Source organism: Diaporthe amygdali (assembly GCF_026229845.1).
Source record: "Diaporthe amygdali strain CAA958 chromosome Unknown NODE_2_length_3802984_cov_64_841326, whole genome shotgun sequence".
Classification (NCBI taxonomy): domain Eukaryota; kingdom Fungi; phylum Ascomycota; class Sordariomycetes; order Diaporthales; family Diaporthaceae; genus Diaporthe; species Diaporthe amygdali.
The window spans coordinates 2,243,604-2,267,101 of NW_026517022.1; the positions used below are offsets into that span (position 1 = coordinate 2,243,604).

The 23,498-nt window shown below is 54.3% G+C and overlaps 4 protein-coding genes across 4 annotated transcripts; 2 read left to right on the top strand and 2 right to left on the bottom strand.

Moving 5' to 3' along the window:
* Positions 1–2,525: 2,525 nt before the first annotated feature.
* J7T55_012028 (uncharacterized protein) lies at positions 2,526–3,539 on the bottom strand (the record flags this gene model as incomplete). Its single annotated transcript, XM_053136874.1, has 3 exons — positions 2,526–2,846; positions 2,907–3,304; positions 3,356–3,539. 3 exons carry the CDS (start codon positions 3,537–3,539, stop codon positions 2,526–2,528), a joined length of 903 nt encoding a protein of 300 aa, XP_052999833.1.
* Positions 3,540–6,096: 2,557 nt separating this feature from the next.
* Positions 6,097–6,871, top strand: J7T55_012029 (uncharacterized protein; the record flags this gene model as incomplete). Its single annotated transcript, XM_053136875.1, has 2 exons — positions 6,097–6,124; positions 6,582–6,871. 2 exons carry the CDS (start codon positions 6,097–6,099, stop codon positions 6,869–6,871), a joined length of 318 nt encoding a protein of 105 aa, XP_052999834.1.
* A 9,905-nt stretch (positions 6,872–16,776) lies between these two features.
* J7T55_012030 (g2-specific protein kinase nima) lies at positions 16,777–19,060 on the bottom strand (the record flags this gene model as incomplete). The annotated part of the gene is made up of 3 exons (XM_053136876.1): positions 16,777–18,407; positions 18,461–18,919; positions 19,015–19,060. 3 exons carry the CDS (start codon positions 19,058–19,060, stop codon positions 16,777–16,779), a joined length of 2,136 nt encoding a protein of 711 aa, XP_052999835.1.
* A 599-nt stretch (positions 19,061–19,659) lies between these two features.
* On the top strand, positions 19,660–21,686 carry J7T55_012031 (btb poz domain-containing protein; the record flags this gene model as incomplete). The annotated part of the gene is made up of 2 exons (XM_053136877.1): positions 19,660–19,936; positions 19,999–21,686. 2 exons carry the CDS (start codon positions 19,660–19,662, stop codon positions 21,684–21,686), a joined length of 1,965 nt encoding a protein of 654 aa, XP_052999836.1.
* Between the last annotated feature and the right edge of the window lie 1,812 nt (positions 21,687–23,498).

Genomic DNA, 23,498 nt, shown 5'->3' on the forward strand with positions numbered 1-23,498 from the left:
CGTAGCCTCAGCGAGCCACGTTGCTTCCGGACCCTCTCGATACCACTTCGGTGTGCAGAAATCCACGTCCGTCCCGGCCAGAGTCGCAAATGCCTTGGATCTGCAGGATTTGCAATAACGGGCATGTGGCCGGAAACTCTAATGACCCTGCCCCCTTCGGGCGCTGGATTTGACGCCGACTCGCCAGCGGTCCCTCTTCCGAAACCATAATCATGCTGAGACTTGACAGCTTTCCATAATCAGGATCGTCGCCCAGTGGCTGTCCTGGTCCCCCGGTGTAGTCACGAGGCAGCCTGGAGGGGGGCCAGGAGGGGCCCGGGTGGGTACGCAGATGCGCTGGAGCGAGTCAACCAACCTTGATTATGACAAGTGACAACAACAAAGATCGTCGTCTGGGTGTGGGTGGTGGGGTCGGAGGACGACGCAGAGGGCTGAAGGCTGAAGAAGGCGTCCCGAAGCCGTTCTACCCAGATAGGGCCCTAGGGACGGTGGGGTTTTGGGCAAGACTCAAAGAAAAGGGTCCCCGTTGTTTGCTCGCTGTGCGCTGCCGAGTCGAGTCCCAGGAGCATTTCAGGCGAGGTCCACCGCCGCATGGGCGATCATGACCAGAAGGGGGAACACGTAAAACTCAAAACCCCAGAGGGGGGCCGGCTTGTAGGTAATTCGCGCGCATGATGGGGGTTTCCAGAAACACGGAGCGAGCAGGAGGGAAACTTTAAAACACCACATCGACAAGTCAGTACAGTATAGTCGGCTAAGGGGTGCCCTATATTGCGCACATACACACTCTGGCTTCTCATGCGCGCGCTCAGCTTTGGGGGGGAAGAGAGTATCATGGGGTCGTGTTACGGGGGAGAGGGACAGTGCAATGGGCGGCCACTGTGACGGTAGCAACAAGCACCCGGAACATTAATTTTTAATATAGCTCTTCTGCTTGAGTCGCCGATCGCCGGGCTGGCTTGATTTGGAGGACGATCCCGAAGGCTTGGCCCTGCGGCAATTTCCTTGTGGGGACCAGGCCACGAGGCAGGCCAGCAGCAGTTCACGGTCATGACGGGCAGGAAGGTGGGTTGGGAAGAGCGCAAAAGACCGGGCAGTCGGTCAGGCATACGATACGTTGGCGTTGTTTATTTGGGGGAGCGGTGACAAACTTTGTTGGTTGTTGAGGTGTGGATTTTGGGGGGAGGGGGGGGTCTCCATGGTAAGTGGGTGTGGGCTGCCTAACGACCAACCCGCTACTGTGTACTATCAATGACAAATTCCCAAGAACAACAAAAAAGACCACAAAAAAAACACACGCACAGGAAGGCCCGGGGGATTTCCAGAGGGCTGAACCCGAGCCAGGCTTCCCCGGCTCGCCAGCGAAATCCCCACCCCACGCGCACGCCCATGGCCCATATCCACACGCTGTCCTGGGCGCAATTATCCCTCCCTCCCCCCATCGGCCGTCAAATCGGCACTTTGATCATCCCCGTGTCCATCACCGCGGATTCCAGCCCTGGGTCCAACGCGCTCACTCACTCGTCATGAGGCAGAGTCCGAGGGACGGGGCGCCGCCCGCCTGGGTCCCGCTCGAAAGTTTATCAGGATGGTGGTGGTGGTGGTGTGCGCGCGTGTACCCGTCAAACAGAGTTTTGGAAATCGTGAGTTACATGATCTGTGCAGTGGTTGCGACTCGTGGGCGAACTCTCTTAACCTCACGGCCAAAGCTGCTGGAGCAGCGAGCTCACTCGTGGCAACATGAGACGAGAAAAGAAGGGCTATTCACCAAAGGCTAGGGGGAAGAACTCATGTTTTGCAACCAGCAAGGTGTTTGTTGAAATGCCAATTTTTAGGCTTTTTCCCCCTTCTAAGCTTCGCCAGCTTGTCAGAAAGTGTGTAGCTAGCGTACATCTGAATCCTCTCCCTCCTCTGTGGGTAGAGTATCGTACATCAGCTCCCAAATGAGCAAATCTGATCTATCGACGTAGACCACAAAAGTAGGGAAATATACAATAAGTTATAGTGTAAGCGAGTGCTTCTCGCGTGGGAACAGTTTTGCCCACCAGCCTTGGGGGGAAGAAACACCTCTCCACCCTATCCCATCTGATCCTGAAAACAATAGACCGTGAAGCGCCCGTGAAAATGCTCCCAACAAGCGCGAAGGCGCGGAAAATAAGCCCCGACTCAACGCCTGTACCGTGGGAAAGTCCAAAGAATGTTTTGTTGCGGAGTAATAAGGGCCCGCTCCAAACCCCGCCACCAGCCTCGCCGTCTGGTGGTCGAGAGAAAATCCTCTGGCCCGTTTGTTGCTTTGGTATCATGCCAGGTTGCCTCCCAGTGCCACTCAGCCATCCCGTGCCAGGTATTGCGCATAAAAGAGCATACCGCGAGGTATCCGTCCGTCTGATCATCCCATCTTTTTCAAAGTACCCTTCGTAGACATGTGGCGCACCAATTAAATGTACGTAGTGGAATAAGCTTTTGTGAATCGAAGTCGTCGTCGTGACGAGACATTATCTCTCTCTCTCTGTCTCCTCTTCTCTCTATGACATCAGAGGTGATCCATTGCTGCTGGTCTCAAAGTTGTGGCAGCCGCGCTCGTGTCTCTTCATGTTGCTGCGAACGCTGAAGGCCTTGCCGCAGCCGGCGTGAGGGCACTTGAAGGGCTTCTCACCGGTGTGAGAGTGGCTGTGGATGCGCAATGAGCTGGGCCTGGAGAAGGCCTTGTTGCAGGTCTGGCAGATGTAGCGATCCTGGGACTGAGGGAAAGACGCCGCTGAAGATGGCGAAATGTAGTGGTGGTGTTGCCAGGGGTTCGAGCCGGTTGAGGGCATCGCAACGCTGAGTGGCATGGGAGGGAATGCCTGAATAGAATGTGAGTTTGGAATCATTTTTTTTTTATGATTCAGTGCCAAGATACTTACATGAGGCAGAGGCCTTTGGTAGTAGAGACCAGAGACCTGCGGCTGTGGTGGTGGTGTGGGTTGCATAGCTGGGTAGTAAGATGCCATCGCTGGTGGTCCCATGTAGGATGAGGCTGCGAAGGCAGACTGAGCGTAGGAAGGCGCTTGGATTGGAAGTCGGGGAGCCATTTGTTGTTGGCGGTGAGCCTCAGACTCCACATGTCCCATTGCAGGTGCCGCGTCGTAAAAGTAGTTTGAGGCGGCTGATAGTTGGCTCACAGACTTTGTCGACGGTGAGTGGTAACCTTCGAATGAAGCATCAGAAGACATTGGCGGCGTCGGTGGGAGCGCACCGCTGCGGGCAGCGACATTATTGTAGTGCGAAGAATCAGGGCGCGCATCAGCCTTGTGTGATGAAGCTGGCCGGTATGTCAGTGGCCGTTGAAACTGGTCGCGTCGGTGCCTCTTACCTTGTTGCGACGCCGGAGAGTGTTCGGTAGTCGGCGACCCTCCATCGGCCAAACCAAGTAGGTTGGAGATTGAGGGCAGGGAACATTTCGATGTCTCATCCATTGGGGGCGATGGTGGCCCTTGAGGTTGTCCGTAGGCGTAGTGTGCACTGGGTTGTGAGGCGTAGTGATTTGACATCATCATTGTTGCCATTTCTGTTGTGATTAAAAGGCTTCCCTCGCGGAGGTGAAGTGAGACTGTTGTGTGTGTGTGTGTACGGGCCGCAGCAAAGAAATAATAAAACTAATATTATCCAAAGTAAGATGGGTTGGTTCGACAGTACCAGATCTGCGAGAAGATTGAGGCTGGGACTGATGTATGTTTATGTTGAGATGTCAAAGGAGCAGGACGAGTGCCGAGGACAGGATGTGGGAGTGGTGGATATCTTATGTAGGTGACGACGAAGACAAGCCCGATGTGGGAATGGCAGGGCAGGTTCAAGGGCAGAGAGGGATGCTAATGAGATCTCCCGAAGTAGAGAGGCAGGGACGATCAAGCGTAAATCGATGACCGTTGATCCCTGGACGCGGATGCCGCAATAGCAGCTGTCACAAATTATGTGTGGGTCACCCTCTTTGTTCTGTGAGGTTACGACAAGACCTTGGACGGAGGGGACTCTCAGCAAGACGCTGGCCCCAGGTACTCGTGCGTAAACGAGGTGTACCCTCGAGTTCCCTCTGACTCGGGACGTGATCGGGGTGATCCTTAGCGGTGCTTTTGCATGGCGGACCCGTCCAAGAGCCCCCTGCCGAAAGCCCCTGGCTGCCACGATCGCAGGCAAGGGTGGTGGGGAACATGTCTGCAGACAAGGGTCCGACGAAGCGGTCGAGTGTCATGGTTGCTGCCGGGGGTCGGCCATGATGTACCCCATGTATCTGATGTACCTGGAGCTTTGGGAGAGAAGATCGGTCTGAAGAACATGACTTGCAAGGATCTGCATTGGATCCGCTCCCGGACACTGGGAACCAAACGGCTGCCCGCCAACCCGACCTGTTCCTGTGCCTAGGAAAGTGTAGGATCATCCCAAGCTGACTCCATTGATGGAGAGCAGTGTGCCATAGTAGTGGGCTCAGATGGGGTGGAGGAGAGAGGGTGGTGAAGACACGAAAATCAGGTTGGCAGAGGTGCCGAGTTGCGACGAACACGTCCATCCAGCCCGCCAAGCGAATTCAACGTTCAGGCTAGCCCGAAGGAGTAGGATGCAAGGCTTTGTCATGGGCCACCTTGCCTGTTGTGGTCTCGCTGCCGTAGTCCCAAGTTCGACGACAGTCTGTGAGGAACCTTGCTCGGACGGCAGGGGTATCCCGTCCCATCCACCACACACTTGAGACGAGCAGCGACCGGATTGTCCCTTTGCCTGATAGTGTTTGAGGCCCCAAAAGCTTCATCAGTGCTGTATGGGCTTGGGCTGCGACCGGATTGACCAGCCATCTCAATGCCGTCCTGCCCTGCTAAAGCTGTCATCTCAAACCTGTGGACGTACTCCTACCAGTGTTCGGATGACCGCTGTCGCCGTTCCAGAACATCAGCCCTGTCTCTGCCTAGCGGACTGCTTGCTCTTCCCAGACGCAGGTCTTCCAGCCACATTCCGCCATCCGGCTCGTCGAAGCCAAGGGCTTGAGACCGTGGGCTTGCTTGGTACGGATTGTCGGATCTCTTGCTGGTGGATCGAAAGATCGACAACAAATTCTCCTGGCCCGCAAACAACAACATGCAACTTCGTCACGGGGATGCGAGTGAAGGATGTGCTGCACGATGCATTCAGCCAGTGGTGAGAGACCTATCGATGCGCCATGCGTGAGCTGAGGGTCTCATACCCCACGCGACTGCCGCAATAGTTAGACGCCCGACAGGGACAGTCTGCCATCGCCGTCACACAGCGCGCCTGGCGGGCGTCGTCCTGTGCAAGTGGGCGCGCGACTTCTTAGGCAGTTCAGACAAGGCCTCATCATTCATCCGTTGTGCTGTAGTGGTCTGGCAGCAGGGTTCGTGAGTTGACCGATGCGTCCCACGTGAGAGAACACTGTAGTTTCCACGGGGCACAATTAAGCTTGAGTGAACTTGGGTGGATTTCCACATGGGTGAAAACTTGGTTGAGGCTCTGATCTCCGTATTACTGTACCTTGGTACGTGATGACCCGCATGGGGGTGATGAGACGCGGTCCTCCAATTCTCAAACACTCTTAACCCAGGCTAATGTTTTCTCCTCAAGAAACGACCGGCCGGGGTTTCGAGACTTGGGAAACAACGGGTAACAAGAAGGTCGAAAAAGTTTAAGCCGACATGTTGCGACTGTCGTCTTGGTGCCTGCACCACCCGGGGTGTCCTTCTCTTGCCCCTTAACACGGGTCGAATATGCTTTAATTGGGGCCCCGCGATCGACGAGGAGGAAACGAAGAAGTCATCGTGGAGGGTAGGGGTCGTACAGGGTGTCTTCTGTGGACGAGTCGCCTCCAGGTGGGTTGCGGAGCGCAGAAGGCATAAGATTGGCCTTGTGTTCCGAAGCTTCCGTTCCCCAAGCTGGAGGTGTCATGGCCACTTCTGGGACAGGCACGGTCTGAGGACGACAAGGCGGGAGTGGGCTGTAAGGCTTAATGTTGCCAGACGATCGACTCTGACGTCTTTCATCCAATGCTGTGTCCAAGACGCGTTGATACAGTGGCACGATGCATCCCAATGCCGAAGATGCAGCCATGCAAACATGGCGCCAATGCTCATGCCATCCCATCGTCGGTGACGGGCAAGGCCATTGCCTTCGGTTGACACAACACGACTCGACTCGACTCGACACGACAGGAACGTGAAATGCGAACCGTGAACATGACACCTGGCACGTGAGTGACATGCACAGTATGCACGCATCGCTCGCGCAGACACACTAGCAGTTTCCAAAGTGACCTTGCGGTGAAGGGCTGGTGATGATCGGCGAGAAGAGCCAAGACATCGGCAAAGCAGAGTAGAGGTGAGGGTGGGCATGGTTTTGTCACCGAAGGGGGTCAGAACGTGTCTTCCAGGGTTCCTGTTCAAGGAGCTTCTATGTGTACATGTACAATGCAGGCCATGTCTCTACGGTCTGTACCTGCCCAAATCCAAATGCAAATGCAAATGCAAATGCAAATCCATCGTGACTGTCGTGACTGCCGTGGCTGTAAGGTTCGGTGTGGGGTGTCTCATACCTTCCCGCAGAGGCCATCGGCGCCATCGCCAGCCGTCCTGAGAAGGAAGGGGTGCAGGGTAATAGGAACGGCGCAACTCCCACCCGCTCCAAGCATCCTTCACAACAACGTCGCATTCTGGAAGCCCTGCAGCAAACCACCACCATCGTCATTTCTACTGTGCTGCGCTGCGTTGCGCTGCACTACAACAACTACATGACAATCTCTGTGTCGTCGACCGTCTTCGCCCCAGACGATCCTCCTCAATTGGGCCGCGCGAGATCGACTCGGATCGGTAGGATCGCGGAGATCAAGACCTGACCCAAGTGCCGTGACCATTGGGGGGCTTTCGAGCAACATCCAGGATCCCGTCTAGCCTCTGCCCAGCCCGAGGAAGTCTCAGAGGTACTTCACTCGTACTTTCGGAATGTGGTTTGGCCTGGGTAGGATTTGAGCCCTATATTGTACGGCACATATAATGCCTCCTTGCACCAAGCTGGAAACATGCGACTCGACGTCGATCCCGTGGCGCCGCCTTAGCCCTCGTCGCTTAAATGCAGGTGTGCATCTCATCAGACCTTAGCGGCTCGCCGAAGCCACCAGTCAGGAGGGACGAGATTGGATTGGCCTGATTGGGTGCGAACCATGGACTGCTCTGCTTTTCACAACCGATGCCGTCCACCGGTGGTCGAGGGCTTTCACGGCTCCCCTTCCAGCAAACGACTGAACTGTCGACACCTTGTCTGTGCACGACAAGATGCTCCGGTCGGCTGTCGCTGGGCCAAATGACCGTGAATAAAACCGGCCGGGGCGTGGACTTCAGATTAGCCTACCCGTGGCTTGTGACTAAGGGCTCGGTCATTCCAAAGGAGGCAAAATCGTGCATCCGCACCCGCCTGCGTCGTCATCCTCGATGGTTGGGTCACCGAACGGCTACGGTTGTGGATCTTGGCAGGGTCGACGTGCTGCGCGGAAGCAACAGTCTCCGGGCGTCCTGAGGCTCAAATGCAGTGCAGGGTCTCTTCAACCTGCCGCCAAAGCGGCGTCGCTGAGGACGAGCCCAAGCTCACAGACCTCGCTGCGACAGGTCCTGAAGCCTTGGCATCCTCTCAGACTTGGCACCATGCATTGCGGTCCTGAAGCCCAGTTTGTTACGGAAATTGGATCGCCCGCTACCCTTACATTCTGTTATGACGCCCTTGTCTCAACGCCCTCCCTGCCTCTTCACTTGTCGATCACTGCTCCAGGATTCCAGTTTTCCGCCAACGTCTATTGGCCTCCTGTCAGGTGCGCACCGGCCATCATCCCATCCCTCTGCTGCCGAGACGCACGTTTTCAGCCTTGCTGTCAGCGATGTAATCACCACGCGACCTCAACATCCAGATCCAGAACTTTTCATTCCGATACGACGGGATCAACCTTCTTCACGGATCCGCCTAAACCTCATTGTGCTGGGCCAATGTCACTCTCTAGCTTTTCTGTCTAAGGAGCCGACATTACGAACCACGATGTGCAAACCATCCTGCTCCCAGCTTCAACTCTGGAGTACGGTATGATTGTGTTTAGCCTCATTCAGGCGTGGAATTACAATTGAGATTGAGGCGATATCCCTCGAGTTGCATCCAGCGGTGGTGCCGCTGGTATTCGAAATTGACAGACGGGGTTGATCATCAATGACTGCTCCCGCCCTCTTTCTTACGAAATTAGGATGGCCCCGCCGGCAAGAGCCCTCAAGGTTGGCTCGGGTCGCATTTTCTGCGAGGCAAATGATGATGGGCCACCTGCCGATCATTCCCGACATGGTCACTGGAGATTTGGATGGGCCACGATGGCTTTCCCCTTTCGGCCTGCTGGGGCAACTGGGCTGATGAGATGGGTCAACCTCTCCCAGATTCATTCTCAGCTACGCGCCATGCCTCTAATCGCGGCAGAATTAATCCTACCATATCCTCTGCCCTGGGAAATTTGACGCTGCCAGAATAGACACTCTTGACTCGACATTGGCACGATCTCAAGTCGAAACCTTCCGAGGAAAAACTCAGATCAAGATCACGAGATCTCAATCTGCCCAATTAAAAGGGATTAACCTTGAAGGTCCAGGGGGGGGCCAACTCTAAGGACAGACTAGGAATGAACTCATCCAGGAACATCAGCGAGCTGCTCTGTCAGTCTATCGTTATGGGCTAGATGGGAACGGTGCGTAATTGTGAGCTTCCAGAAAATCTGCATTTCTCCGCAAGCTCCTCTCCCGGCAGTCCCGGGCACGTGTCGGCTGGAGCCTTTGAAACTAAGTTTCCCCAGGCCCGCCCAGCCCCTCGACTAATTTCATCACAGCACAGTTCTTACAACGGCTGCAACTTTACTCCCAGCGCCGTTGACCTTAAAAAGCCAGGCGCTGTGGAGTTTTTTTGGCACTGCAACATCACTTGGTTTCCTAGCTGCGAACCGCCGATCATTCGCCGACAGGGCAATGTCAGGCGGCATGACTCCTTTGTCCCTAGTGAATGCTGCGGGGCCTCAGTCTCAGGAACTCATTGCTGAGGGCATCGTCTTGGACCCAAAGGAAATGTCCTGGAAATCCTTGAAAATCCAGGCAAAGGATGGCTCTCAGCATTTCAAGTTGATCCCACGATCAGTCGGATCGGTGCACAGGCCAGCCGACTTGGATGAGCCCTGAAGCTTGTCGAGCGGGTCTCCGGCTTTTTTGGCGATCAGTCAGGGAGCCCCTGCTGAAGATCTGTCTTCTTGCAGCGGTGATGGTTGCGGCCGCGGAGCGATTCTGGAAACGTCACTTAATCGGCGTTCTCCTTTGCTTTGTAACCACGTATTAGGTTGAAGCATCATGGAGCGACTGGAAGCGCAGTCTGGTTTTGTGTCCTCTGGCGAGCGCAGACCAACGGCGCGAACGATTTGACGATGACATACGACTGTCCGTATTGGTTGTCATTTAAATCCCTGACGATGATCTGCGGGCCATTGTCGATCGCTCCAACCCAAGGGCCTGACAGATCGATTTGCAGCCTCCTGAAGTCGGGCTACCCAGGCTAATCGTCATTGTGGCCTGATTTGATCCTTCGGCTGTTCTGTTGGCTGGTCTGTTGGCTTCATCGGTCTGCATCGAAACCCCCACAATGTCAACTTGGCTGAACTCTCTCAAGTCTTCGGTTTAGATTTTTCCGACGCGATTGTCTTCGCACCAATCCAAACAAGACCCACGATATGACGAGGAACCAAATAAAGGAAGTCGTCTCTCCAGGTCATGAATGGAAGCCGCTCGGATGGCTTGGAGATGCACTCGCCACAGCCGCCACGACCAATGTCTTAGAGCTGCGTGGTCTGTGGGGACGAGTGAAATACCATATGAGGCCTAGAATGACGCGTGGCCAACGGGTAACTTTATGGGAAGAAGTCTTGGGCGTATTTTGAGCCTATTGCAACGACACACTGTCTCAGTTACCGAGAGTCTTCGGGGTTTGGCGATACATGACAGGATCACCACACCGCTGTGCTGCCATAGACTTCAGTGGATAACAGCCTTAGGAAGCGGCACCTATGCAATCCTGCCTGTTGAATCGGCTGTGGACACTACTCCGATGTTGTGGATTGTCGCACTGCTTTGGGAATGGGAGAAAGCGAAGTGTAAGAAGCTGGAGTCTGTCAGCGTGGGATGCCAAGGGCGCCTACCACAGCGTGCCGTTGATCATCTCCCGCAAGTCTCTTTCCGTTTATAAGTGGGATGCCGTCCCTTGATTCCGAACATGCATCATTGCATGCATCACGGTATGCCATCGGTTGCAGCGTACTATCGGCTCAGCTGCGTTCTGGCTTGCCACAAGCTGGCCTACATTGGAGTAACAAATCAGTTCGACCAGTCCAGCCTACAGCGAATACCCTAAAATGTGTGGACGAGGTTATGAGGCGCAATGATCATGAACCAGCTATTTCCAATCGCGGACATCAGGGGCTCTCCCACTGGGCATCCTGACCTGCAGCTGTGGGAGATACCGGCAGAGCAATGCAAGGCTCGTACAAAGTCGGCTGTAGAAGGCGGAAGTCATTGGCTCCCAACACATGCATCTCAGTAGCCAGCCAGTGGGGGCTACTAATGCGTTGTGGCCACCACTTCCAGCATGGCTCATCAGTTGCCTAAATGGATTCACAGACTCTTGTGACACGCATGTCCTCACGAACCCAGGGCGTCAACCGTTCCGGCACACTGGCATCGCTGTCGACGAGTCGACTTTGCTGTCTTAATTTTTTTGTACCCCTTCTTCTATCGTACCGGCTTGGATACTCCAGGTTCGCAGCTCAGCGACCGCAGACCACAACGTCACGCTGTCCGTGATGTCGATCGTGTGACGGGTTGATTCCACAGGTATATCAAGACACATTATGCGTCTATCCCACCCACCCTCCTAGTACTGATAGCACCGCAGGTGGAGATCACCCGGATGCCAGGCATGGATCTTCCCGAGCCGAAATTCCTGTACTCAGCCTACCAGTCTTTGCCCGGACAGGTTGACAGGTTATCCAAGGGTGTATTCTACTTGTGAGGTGGGCGATCACGACATCTCGTTCCTGTCCAATGCTTGATATAACGCCTGATTTTAGCCCACCAGCGTTGACGGCAAACGAGGAACATTGAGGAAATGAGCGTACATTTGATCAGGTTGGCATGATGGCTTGCCTCGAGCATCGACCTTTGTGACTGAGTCTTGGTCTGGGCCTCACAAGGCTTTCACATCCACTCCCGTCCTGCCCTTTCTCCTATAATTCTAGAAACCGGACCGGGCCTGTTTGATTCTAGCCCTTTCCGTCGAGAAATATCAAGCGCTTGTTGCCCAAAATTGACCCAAGCTGCGAAGCTGACTACCCCTTACCACCATCGCAGGAAAGCTGACTGCAATGTAACGAGCCTGATAGGGCCGGAGATCGAAGGGGTACTGCACACCTTACATGTAATCCCACGGCGAGTAATGAGGGAGATGCGGCGACGAGTGGGGGCATGGCCACGTCTCCATGTTCGATGACTGGCTGGGTTTGTGATTTTCAACCGCAGGAAGCGCATCCATCCAGTCGGCGACCCACGAGCCGGATTAAGCAGGTCATGAGTGCGTTCCCAGTGGATCGGTTCGCCTTGTCGAGTCTTATCGGGAAGCTGCAGGTGCTTCATCCTTTTCGATGCACACGTACGGACTGCCAGACTGTACAGCGGCTTCGTGAGGAAGCACCCCGAGACAACCCCGTCGTGACATCGGTTGGAATCGTGGAGAACGCTACCGCACACTTTCCGTCAAGAATGTCGGATGACATCAAGATTGATCACCGTGGGCTCGAGGACAGCGTTAGCCTTGCAAAATCCCGCACTCATAATCTTTCGGTCAGCACATCAGATCTCTGCTGGTGGGATCCCCATCCGACCCAGTTTCCACGTCGGATTCCCTCCTGACGAGCGGACTACACTGCAACGTTGGATGGATCCAATGACGAGGCCGAGCGACTCACTGTCCTGAATGATCCTGAACGACGATCATCAGACAGAGTATGGCTGTCAGCCTTTGCTTCACAGCCAGCTAATCAAACTCTGCATGCTTTGGTCACATTTTGTCTGCATGAAGGACCTGCCTACGGCTTTGGGGCCTTGGGGGCCAAGGGCTGAACCAGTGGTCAGAAAGTGAGCTCGCCAAGCATCCACCAGAGATCTCCCGCCGGATCATCATCCAGGCTCATGTGTATTGATGCCAGGTTCCAATAGCCCCCTCGTGCTTGATTTTGGCACAACCGTTGTTTGCCTTGTCTTGTGCAATGAGGGAAGTGAAGTGGGCGTACTGTCTTGACGTGGATGTGCCTGGGGCGGATTCATCAAGAATGTCGGGCCGTACAGGAGCCACGAGTGACACCTTGAATCAAGGGACATCCCCTGCCGCCCACCCCACATGGGATCTGGAGGATTGATTTGCCCATGTGAACCAGGGTCGCCAACCTCGCTTCTGCCGATCACCTCCAGGATTGTTTAGACGAAGCCAATCATTCTACCGGTATCGCCGGTGAGTTTTCTCTCGGGACAAGGGAGAACTGCAGGGCAGTGGCAGCTGTCTGTTTGTATGTTTATGTACCTCGTGCTGTGAGAGACGATGATCTTCACAGGCATAAATTTGGATGGCCAGCCACATGGTGACAGCGCCATTTGACAGCGACAGCGGGATGCTGCTTCTTTTTACGCGCGCTGGTTGCTCGATGAGGATTAGATTCAGCCACTAAGGCGCGTTCCATGGTAGGACGGTGCTCTTTTATTGCTTTCAATCTCTCTCCAAAGCCCGAAGGCTCTGCTTTTCTTGTACCATATCAGGGTCACTATTCGTTATCGCCGCCGTTGATCATCGCAAGATGAAACACTAAAGATCCATGATGGCGCACTTACAAATCCCGGACCACACAGGAAAACGACATATCCAGTCTGCCAGTCTATGGTCAGCAGGTTCACTGCCGTCGAAATCTGACGATGCGTTTCGTTGCAGATTTGTACACAGTACATTTCGTGCATCGACTCGGCTGTCAGGCAGATCCGGTACCCACACGTACGACTCAAGCACTGACCGCCAGAACGTGCAGTGCCAGGGTCCTGCTGGAATAAGGTTCTTCTTGTGCTTTTCTCGTCTACAGAGTTGCAGTGCGCCGGGGGGCCTCGTGCCAGATCGGGACAGCTAGCAAACTCCCCGCTCTGTGCTTGCAAAGCCTTCCATAATCATCATGGACGACAGTGTGGATACATCGCGTGCCCTCGAGGCAGCCCTTTTTTCGCAGCCCCGACGACCGTTGCGACCTGACGAGTTGGCGCCCCCCACGGCTGCGCCTTGGGGTATCGTCATGTACCACTGACGTACTGCTGTGTATGTATCCTTTTACTTCTTCCTTCCCACGTTCTCTTTACTGGGTCTTCCTCCGAGACATGGAGTAATGGCGGCTTTCGCTACCGAATTAACAACGGCAGCAGAGCATGGACGCTTTGATTGCCAAAGTGATGCTCTGGGACTTTTGTTCTGCGTGTTCAGCTCCTCTGCTGGCCCTGCTGCCGTCAGACGCAGTTGTTTCTTTTTCCACGCACCTGACGAATGTCTGCCGCCGGTCGGACGGAACGATTGCTTTGGTCGCCGGCCCATTGCCCATTTTTGGACCGAAAGGGCCGTCCCCGCAGGTAGGGTCCCGGACGCCAGCCGGCACAGCCCACGTTTGCTTTTTTTGAATCTGCACTGGTGATCGTCATTCCCGGGGGACACTGCAGCCGCCGCAGCACCGCGTGGACATCGTGCAGGCTGGTGGGACGGGTCTATGGAGTACATCAAAAAGGTACCAACCACAGTGTTTTCGCGGCCTGCTTGCCCCTCTGTGGTATGGTGTGGCGGTGAACTCGATTCCACCTCGACGGCAGGGCTGTCTCGGTTGGGGTTCGCCCATTGCGCAAGCCCAATAAATAAATGATCACACTTTTTGCCAACACCACCACCATCAACTTGGGTCCCGTTATCGTGGCAGCAGTGCCTCGAAACCGGCCCCACCAACGGCGACTATCGGGTGGGCTTTGAGAGGCGCGTTGGCGCTTTCGAGCTTGTCGACGTGTCCCGCTCATCTTGCGATCTGGGTCACCCAATGGCTAGCGTCGAATGCTTTGTGGTGTGGCAGTCATGATTTGGCGCTCTGCGAGATGGATGCCAGGTCATGAGGGAGTTTGCTGGTACAGGGCACTGGTCTTCCTTTTCCTGGTGACGACGCGCAGTCAGACAGACAACCAACAGACTAGCAGCAAGTCTTTTTGCACACACCTGCACAGTAGTCTAGGCACAACGAGACCAGGCCCCACACGCAAGCGGCAGATCGACCACCAGACAAGGCTCCTGCTGCTGCAAGCTAGTTGACCGGGTTCCAGGGTCGATGACTAGTCATCCAGTCCAACAGCTTGGTAAGAATTGGAGGAGGGGGGGCCGCAGCCATGTAATCCCGTACCGGCTTTTCCAGAAGCACCTCCTCGAGGCACGAGCCCAAGCTTCCTGCGGCGCTATATTGGCCTCATATCCGCCAACCTGACTCTAATGTGCAATAGACCGGGAAGGCAGCTCGGAAATGTAGCCTAGCATCTTAGATCGGATCTGGTATAGACGCCTCCCTGGCTGGCTAGGTGACAGCTTACAGGGGGGACGCAGTGCTGGCAGGGCAAAACTCTCGGTACGGGGACTTTTACGCTCGACGAAACCATGGAACTTGCTACCGATGATGTACAGAGCGGAATGCTACTGCCACGAGGCAAGAATGAAAAATTGCCCGGGCGGAGGGGCGAACAACGCTCGTGCTTTGGCACCAACAAGTCTCTACGCAGGAGATGCGATTGGACGCCAGGCCGAAGAAGCTGTCTCGAAGGTGCACCGGCCTCTGGGCCGTCTCACAAAGAGACAGGCCGCGGGTCTCGTGTTCCATCTTACCGTACCGGACTTTATGAGGGGATCTACGCCGATGTCTAACTTGTATCCAAGGCCCTTACCTACAGCTTCTACCCAGCATGGCGCTCCCGTCCAGCGGGCGTGGCTTGCGGCCCTGGCGGAATGCAGGGCCGGGGATTTGAGACCCGGGAGGCTAAATAAGCAAAAGCATCAAACCAAGTACGCCAGCCGGCAAAGGGGAAAAAGGAAGAGGAAGAGCAGAGGAAGCGTGGAAAAGGAGAACGCTCAAGGGGGTTCAGAACCACACTTAGGTAGGGACGTTGAGCCATGGCGTGGCCAGCAACTGGCTCCCCTTTTCCTTTCAACACGGGGAATAAATTGCCAAAGCAAGCCACAATAACATACTCCCTCTACCTGCGCGTTCCCGATGCGGGGCGTCAACCGATGTGGGAAAAAAAGAAAAAGAAGAAGAGTGTCAGCCACGAGGCTTTTCTCTTTCGTTCGTCCGGGACCCGCGGCCTTTTTGTTTTTTCTTTGCTTTCCTAGAGAGCAAAAGGACCTTCGTCTTCATCTTCTTGCCTGGCCCCCAAAAGTCCGCTCGCCGAGTGCCCTCTTTTCAGGCCTGTTTCTATCTGATACTGCTGAACTCCTGCCTCGCTCGCTCCAGAGCAGCATTCGGCCCGCGAGGCTGTGGCGTACCGTCGTGTCTCTGTCTGGCTGGTCTGGAAAGGCTGGCGATATTGCATGTGGATGCACAGACTCGTCTGTGGTCGCCCATGTCGGGCCGGGTTGCCTTTGGAGCTATATGATACTGGCACACGAGACGTTTATTGCCCGGATATACGTACTGCACTTTATTACAATAAAGTGCCGCACGAGGTGCGTATGGTGTGTGTGTGATCCCTGGTCCTACCCCCGTCATGCACGAATCACTGGTCCCGTCACATCAACCATGGATATGCACATATAATATCGAAAATCAAATTTCAAATGCGGCCGCTCTCTCTTCTCATGAGCTAGCTAGCCTCATTGCAGTAGCTGTATGTACTGCCATTCTTCCTCGTGCCTGGCAGAGACTATACCAAGTCCATCCAGCTGAGTGCAAAATCCAATGTAGGACAGCACACACGAATGAAAACAAAAAGAAAAAATAAGTCGCTCATGATGCCCCCTCCCTCTAACGCCGGTCAACAACAGATGTGGCCTCTTCCTGTGCACAGCTTCAAAAGAAAAGCAATTAGCCTCGCAGGCCAAGCCGCGTCATTTGCGAAGACGGCCAGGCCGTGCCTTGTCATACCAAGGATACGTCCATATCGACGTGTGAACATTGCGAGTACACCGTGACGTCAGGCTGGAGTTCTCGAGTCCAGCACGTGTCGACGCTGCCCAGTCCACGCTGGCTGACCTCGTCAAGCGTTGCTCAAAAGACATGCGTAAAATCCAGGGCCCCTTTTTTCCATGCTCGTTGACAAATGAAATGCGGTTTGTTCTGCTCGGCATCCTGGGCCGCTGAGTGGTTTGGTATCTTCCCCCACACCGTGACATTCATTCTTGCATCGCGATGCTGATCGACGAAAAAAAGACAAAGGAAATGCAGAGTGCTTGTGCTCGCCATCGACCTTGTTGATGATGGAGGCTGCGATTAAGATATGTGCTCCGCTGCAGAATGTTCGCCGTTTAAATTGCGCATCCCATATTCTGACCGGGATGTTGATTATGGTTCATGCACCCAAGTGGGCGAAAGGACATTTTATACAGTTGCGCTGAAACTCAGAGAAGCAGGCTTGAGCCTCTTCACAGTCCCGGAATGGGCTTGGGAATGTGCTTGCTGCGGATCAGGAAGGGGCTCGGCATCTCCTCCACGGTCTCCGGATCCCAGATTGGAGCGGGCTTCAAATTCTCATTGCTGTTGAGAGCCCTTCCGCCGGCACGCGCCTGCGAAAGCTCGACGAGCGTTCGGCCACGCACATTGCCCATCTTGCTGACGAGACCACCGCTGCTACCGGGCTGACCGACAACGGATTGCTTGCGAGACAGTCCACCTCTAGTAGACGAGTCGCTACCGCTCGCTGCGGACAGGTTCGCAAAAGAGGGTATTTTGGAGACTTGTCGGTTGGGTGAATCACGCTCACGGAGACCGACGGGTGAACGCAGTTCCTGATTGGAGACCATGTGCGGCAGGCCAGTGGTGGTCTTCATGGGTGCTGGCAGGGACGGCTTATTCTTGAGCACGTTTCCTGTTGGCTCGGTCTTCATGTGAGGGAATGCCGGCCGCGATATGCTTTGAATCTTCTTGACTTTGCGGGTCGGTGATGGAGACGCCGGCGTGTCGTCGGATTCGTCCTCGGACTCGGTATCGAAGTTGTCAGGGATCTCGGGGACTTTGCGCCACTCTTCACTCGCAAAAATGTTAGGCTGGTGAATGAAGGGGCCCTTTCCAGAGTTCTTGCGCCGGGGTGATAGGGACAGAGAAGCGATTGCGCAAGGTGACGGCGAGAGGTTGTCCACGTCCATGGGTGTTCCGAGGTTGCCAGCATACATTGTCGCAGCACGAACGAAGGGGGTTCTTGCCGCCTTCTTCAATTCGTCCTTTGGCGTATCGGGGCCCATCTCTGACAGGTCTGTTGTGTCTGCTGTCAAGCCACTCCCGTTGCTGCTTGCGCCGATAGACGAGTAAGGGAATTCCGACTTTGTTGCTGACGAGCTGAACTCCACTCGTTGTTGCTCACTTGTGAATGTGACCATCTTCTTGTGCTGTTGCAACTCGGCCTGAACACGTGCCTGCACCTCTTCCTCGTACTTGCTCTGAAGCTGCTCGATCTCGAGATTGACTAGACGGTCAATTTCTAAGCGGGCTCTCGCCTCCCATTCCCGCCGCAGAGATGAGTCGATCTCCTGCCTCATTGTCATCTTTTCAGAGTCCATTCGGAGCAGTCTCTTTTCAATGTCACGCGCCCGTCGGTTGACCGATTCCTCTTTCTTAGAGAGAGCTGTCTCCCTCTTGTGGAGTGCGCGGCTCATCTCAACGACCTCTCGCTCTTTCCGCATCAGCCGTACAACTGGCAGGTTGAGCAGTGCTGCCGTATCTGGTCTTCGGTCTGGGTTGACCTTTAAGCAGTCTCTAATCACAGCACTAAGCTCCGCCGAGTACACACCAGGCAGCGGCGCGACCTTGCCCTCCTTGATCTTCTGGACCAACTGGTAGTGTGATTTGGCGTTGAATGGAGGCTCCTTCGTGCAAAGCTCGTAGATGATGCAGCCCAGTGACCAGACGTCTGATTTGAGCGTGTAGTTCTCAGCAGCACATATCTCTGGAGACATGTAGAACGGGGTGCCAACGTAGGTCGATGCGAATTGTTGCGATGTCAACACCTTGGACAGTCCGAAGTCGCCGAGCTTGACAGAATTGTCTTCGCCGAGGAAGACTACAAAGAAAGTCAGCATGACGCTATGGCTCCCTCAATGCTCCGACACTTACTGTTTTCTGGTTTCAGGTCTCGGTGCAAGATAGTCATGCCACCTGGTGGAGTCTTGGGCTTTGCAGAAGGTCCCAGTCCCATGACATCTTTCCCAACCTCTGGAGGGTCGACCCCGTAGTGACATCGGTAAAGGGCAGTGACAAGCTGCGAGAAGATGCTCCAGACGAATGCCTCTTCTGCGTATTGGTTCTTGGCCTGGAGGTCTCGAATTACGCGTCCGAGATCGCCATTACCGCAGTACTCCATGTAGATGTGGAGGTCTTGTGTCGTCTTCAGATGCTCCCGGCTATAGTATCCAACGATGTTCGGATGGCGAAGAGAAGAGAGGATGGTGAATTCGGCGTGGAGCTGTTCCCTCTCCTTCTGAGACATTTTCAGGTAGCTGATCTCCTTGCGACAGAGGACCATGCTGTCGTCCTTTCTGCGGACCTTCCGAATGATTCCAAAGGAGCCATGACCTGTGTTGGATTGATGTCAGCAAAGTTTCATCGATAGCAACTCGGGTGTTGCAACAAAGAGTAGTGACAGAGCTGTGACAATGAATGAGGCATACCGATCTTCTCCAGGACCTCATACTTGTCAATGCTGTCCGATGACATCTTGAAATGCGGAACCGGGCAGCCTTTGTCAATGGGCAGGTTGGCAACGATCCATAAGCTGAGCGAGAAGCAAACGCAAGGACAGACAAATGTATCCGAGTAGAAAACAAGCTGTGATGGATGTACCTGCTGATGTTAGTAGGACTCGGGCGACCTAGGTCGGGGATGTTGTTTTGGAGGTAAATGGAGTCGGCTTGGATGGAGTCCAGGGAGGTTTTGGGGATGTGAGGATTGTGGGATTGAGGTGAGGCAAGGTGAGGTGGTAGTGCTGGTGCTTGGACACCTCCCATGTCCAAAAAAGTAAATGTCAACAAGGTGGAATTGCCTGGGCAACCAGTCTGCAGGGGTATTGGGGTTGGGGTGCCAGGTGCATAATCCCTACGGAGCTCCTGTCTGTCTCGGCCTGGGACCCCACTGGCGCTCAGCAGTATCGATAAGACCCATGACGACTCGCAGATGCGCCACCCGGAGCCGCTGCGCTTAACTCCGATGGCATCTTGCGGCTTTGTGCCGCGAGTGGGATAAAGACTGCTTGCGTGCTTGTTGAATTTGTACAGCACCTATCTAGCATTTTTATTCTCGCTTTCCTGGTCTGCACCATGGCTGGAGTGCTCAAGAAATATGAGCTCGAAGCAAAGCTCAAGGATGAGCACAAACTGATTGAGCAGGGGATCCTCCGCGATGAGAACCCCCTCGATCTGACTTCAGACTTCACCAAGTTCCTGGGCGCATGTAGGAAAGGAGATCTCAAGACGTGTCAAGAGCTGATATCAAACGGTGTTAATATCAACGGCAAGGATGCTTTCGACTACACTCCTCTCATCATCGCCAGCCTCTGCGGCCACTTTGAGCTCGTCCAGCTTCTATTGGAATCAGGTACGTCACTCTATGATTGTGATATATACAGGCAGTTAAAACAATTGCTGATGGCTGCGCAGGTGCGCTCGCGGAGAGGAATACTTTCCAGGGCGAAAGAGCCGTGTACAACGCTTTGAATGACAGGATAAGAAACCTGCTCCTGTCTTATGATTACTCAAAATCCACCGATCCGCTGCAGCCTTGGTCGTCGCACATAACGTCCTTGCTAACACGGCAAATACCAAAGACTGCAGATATTACGTTGACATCTGGGTCGGAATCCCTGCACCTGCACAAGTTCTTGCTGTCAGCAAGGACACCATATTTCAGAGCAAAATTGGCAGATGCTCCTGAGACGACACAGTGGAAACTGTCCAGTGCAGTGCCGGTTGAGGCTTTCCAGCTTGTAGCTCAGTACCTCTATCTTGGCGAACTTCCCAGAGAATTGGTTGACCCTCGCAGCTCAACCTCCGAAGAGGAGGTTTTCAAAGGCATCGACAAGATCAGCAAGCAGCTCGAGGTCGAGAATTTCTGGGAGACGGCATTGACGCTGGACGATCGAAGGCTGGCGAGGCAAAGGTATCAGGACGAGATCCATAGGGCACAGGAACAGGTAGAGAGCTTTTTCCAGGAGCATGTCGTGCGGCACAAGATGGTCGTGGATACGAAGAAGGTCAACGAAATCAAGTGGAAGGTTGACAATTCCATCTTTGCCGACTGCTTACTACGGGCCGACGAGGAAGATGGAGGCGATGAAGATGAAGGCGACGACGAACAAGAGACGGCGACAATCGGGGCAAATGGCATCCCGATTGGTCCCGCATCGGAAACGTCAAACCCAAAGGATACAAACCGCAAGTCCAGGAAGTCAACCGTATTTCCCGTGCACAAGGCCATGTTGATCAGGTCACCATATTTTGAAACCATGTTTTCAAGCGAGTTCCTCGAGGCGCAGGAATCGGAGCATCTCCACATCATCAAGGTCGACTGTACACCAGAGGTCCTTGAGATCATCCTGACATTCATGTACACGGAGAAATCCGACTGCCCGCTGGAACTCGCCTTGGAACTGCTTTACACGTCAGATATGCTGCTGATGGACCGGCTCAAGAGCAAAGCGGCGCAGGCCATCAGCACGCTCGGCAGCGCAACGGGGAACATCCTCGTGGACCGCACCCACTCCGAAGGTCACAAGGAGCAGGTCGAGGTCGAGCCAATCAATGTGTACGATGTTATTCATGCGGCTTGGGACCTCCGGGTGCAGCGGCTGGAAGAGTTTGCCGCGCGTTACCTCGCGTACCGGCTGGAAGACTACATCGATGAGCCCGAGTTCGCAGAGCTCATCCAGGAGTCTGCGTCGAGGCTGAAGCTGAGGCAGGAGACTGACACGATTGAGCTACTAGATGATATTCGGTATTACCTCTCGGAGCGTTTCCGCCTGAGATTCGAGGACGCCGGGTTAGATGAGATGCTCGACGAGGAGGGTGAGATCCGGCCTGAGGCTGTGGAGGGGCTCGTCGCTGCCAACGGAGAGAGGCTCGAGGCCACCAAGGAAACAGGCACAAACGGGGCCGCGCCAGAAGTGGCGGCTGCCATTGTTGAAGACGCTTCTCCAGGCAACGAAGGTGGTGGTGGCGGCGGCGCTGGTGGTGTTAGGACTCTGGAGGGAGAAGTCGTCGATGATGAGTTTGATCTAGATGCGATGAACTACCAGATCCTTCTCAGGAAAATCGATAATATGCTAGAGGGGCTAAAGCTAGATGCATAAGACTAGACATTTGGGTTACTACATCCCACAGACAAATAGATGTGTGCACATGCTGTGTACACTGCTGCTCATCATCAAAGGCATGGCAAAAGGTTGAGCCAAGAGGCAAAAGGTTCAGCCAACTGAGGCTTACGTCCTGTTAAATGCTGAGAGTAGATGCGAAACTATTTGGCTTTGATGGGGGTGATTGAGCCAGTTCTTTTTTTGCGCTCCCTTTTTTTCTGTTGAACGTGTGCTTCCCTCCCTCCACAGCTGCCCGTATTGTTTTTTCTGAATTTGAATCTTGATTTCTTGACCACTGCCTTACGCTCTCCTTTTTCCAGGGGCAGCTGGCAAGCAGTCCGATTTCGTCACCCTTATTAACACACGGTGAATGGCCGGCGGGTATATACGTGGTATTTGCTGCCTGCTACCTCGATGTCCCCTGGTCGCACTGAGGCTATCACCAACCTTCCCTCCCTTCGCCGCTCACGACCTCCAGGCCAGCACAGTCCAGGTTTGTTCTCAGCCATATGTGTAGATTTAACGTCTCTCCCATACCGATTCCTCAGGAATGTCCACCTTGCCTCCGCCTAGGAAGCCAAACAACCCTCGTGTGACGAAGATGCTTATTTAGTCGGTCTTGGAGTGGTGCGATAGCGGTGAGGTTTGTTACATGGGAATCGATGAGGATTCTGGGGGCAGCGGTGTCGTTTGTGTCGATAGAGACTGAAAATTATCCTGAAACCTACAAGTCTTAGGCACCGAAGAGCCTTCGGCTGGTCTTCGAGCCCCTCGGCGAAAGTCAACAGCGTGCCATCTGGGTGTTGAGCTGGATGATGAAGCGAGGATCTCTTTCGATCTTCTCGTTCGATGGGCCTACCAGATGGACGGGAGGAGGCCCACTGAGGGCCATGCCCTCCCAGAGCCGGTTCTGACATCAAGACTCTGGGTCATGGGCTCAGGAGGGGTTCGCGGAGAGAGCGTGCAGCAGCATCAGGACGTAATGTCGACAGCGTCAGCGTCAGGATCAATGTTGGCAGGGCGCCTGTGGTGCTTGAAGATTGCACACAAGTCAAGTCAGAAAAAGGAACGTGTAAGTTGCGGTGTGCGAGGCGATCCCACCGATGTGGGCTTGTCACAGGTTGGTGCGGGATGTGAATATGGAGCTGTGTAGAGACGGCAGCTGCGAGGCAAGCACCAGATGCTGTGGTATAGCAAAAGCAAGATACATGACATACAGCCAGCACTGACCCTCCAGGCGCCACGACCGACCCTGAAGCATTTGAGTATACGAAGGAGATGGCACGGCTAGAGAGGGCTGCCTCCAAGGCAGACAGACAGTCGATTGGTTTTTCGCCCCCATAGCCTCCCGAATTTCTTCACCATTAAGACTCGTATATTGTGACGATGTGTCAGGGAAATATGCAGTGGAGGAGGCCTTTACAACGCTTGATGCTCGGTCAGGCCGATGTAGATCCAAAGACAAGATGAAGACACTACGAGCTGTCTAAGAACATCTCCAGCAAGGAGTACCACAAGAATGCTCAAGAGGTCCGTCTGCACAAATCAGATGCTCCAGAGAGCATGTGAAAACAACCAGCTGCGAACGCCTCCGGGATTTGGTTGGGTGGAATTGCCAGATCCAGCTCGCCATACAATGCCAGGCAGAAGCCTCTGTGATGCATCTACAAAACCTTAAGCATATCCCGTCGAGTCTCAACAGCCGACGCCAACAAACCAGACACCCCAGACACTCGTCCTTAACAGACCAACATGAGGAAGTAACGTTACTGATGTGCTGATCACCAACACTGTGCATGCCCTCATAAT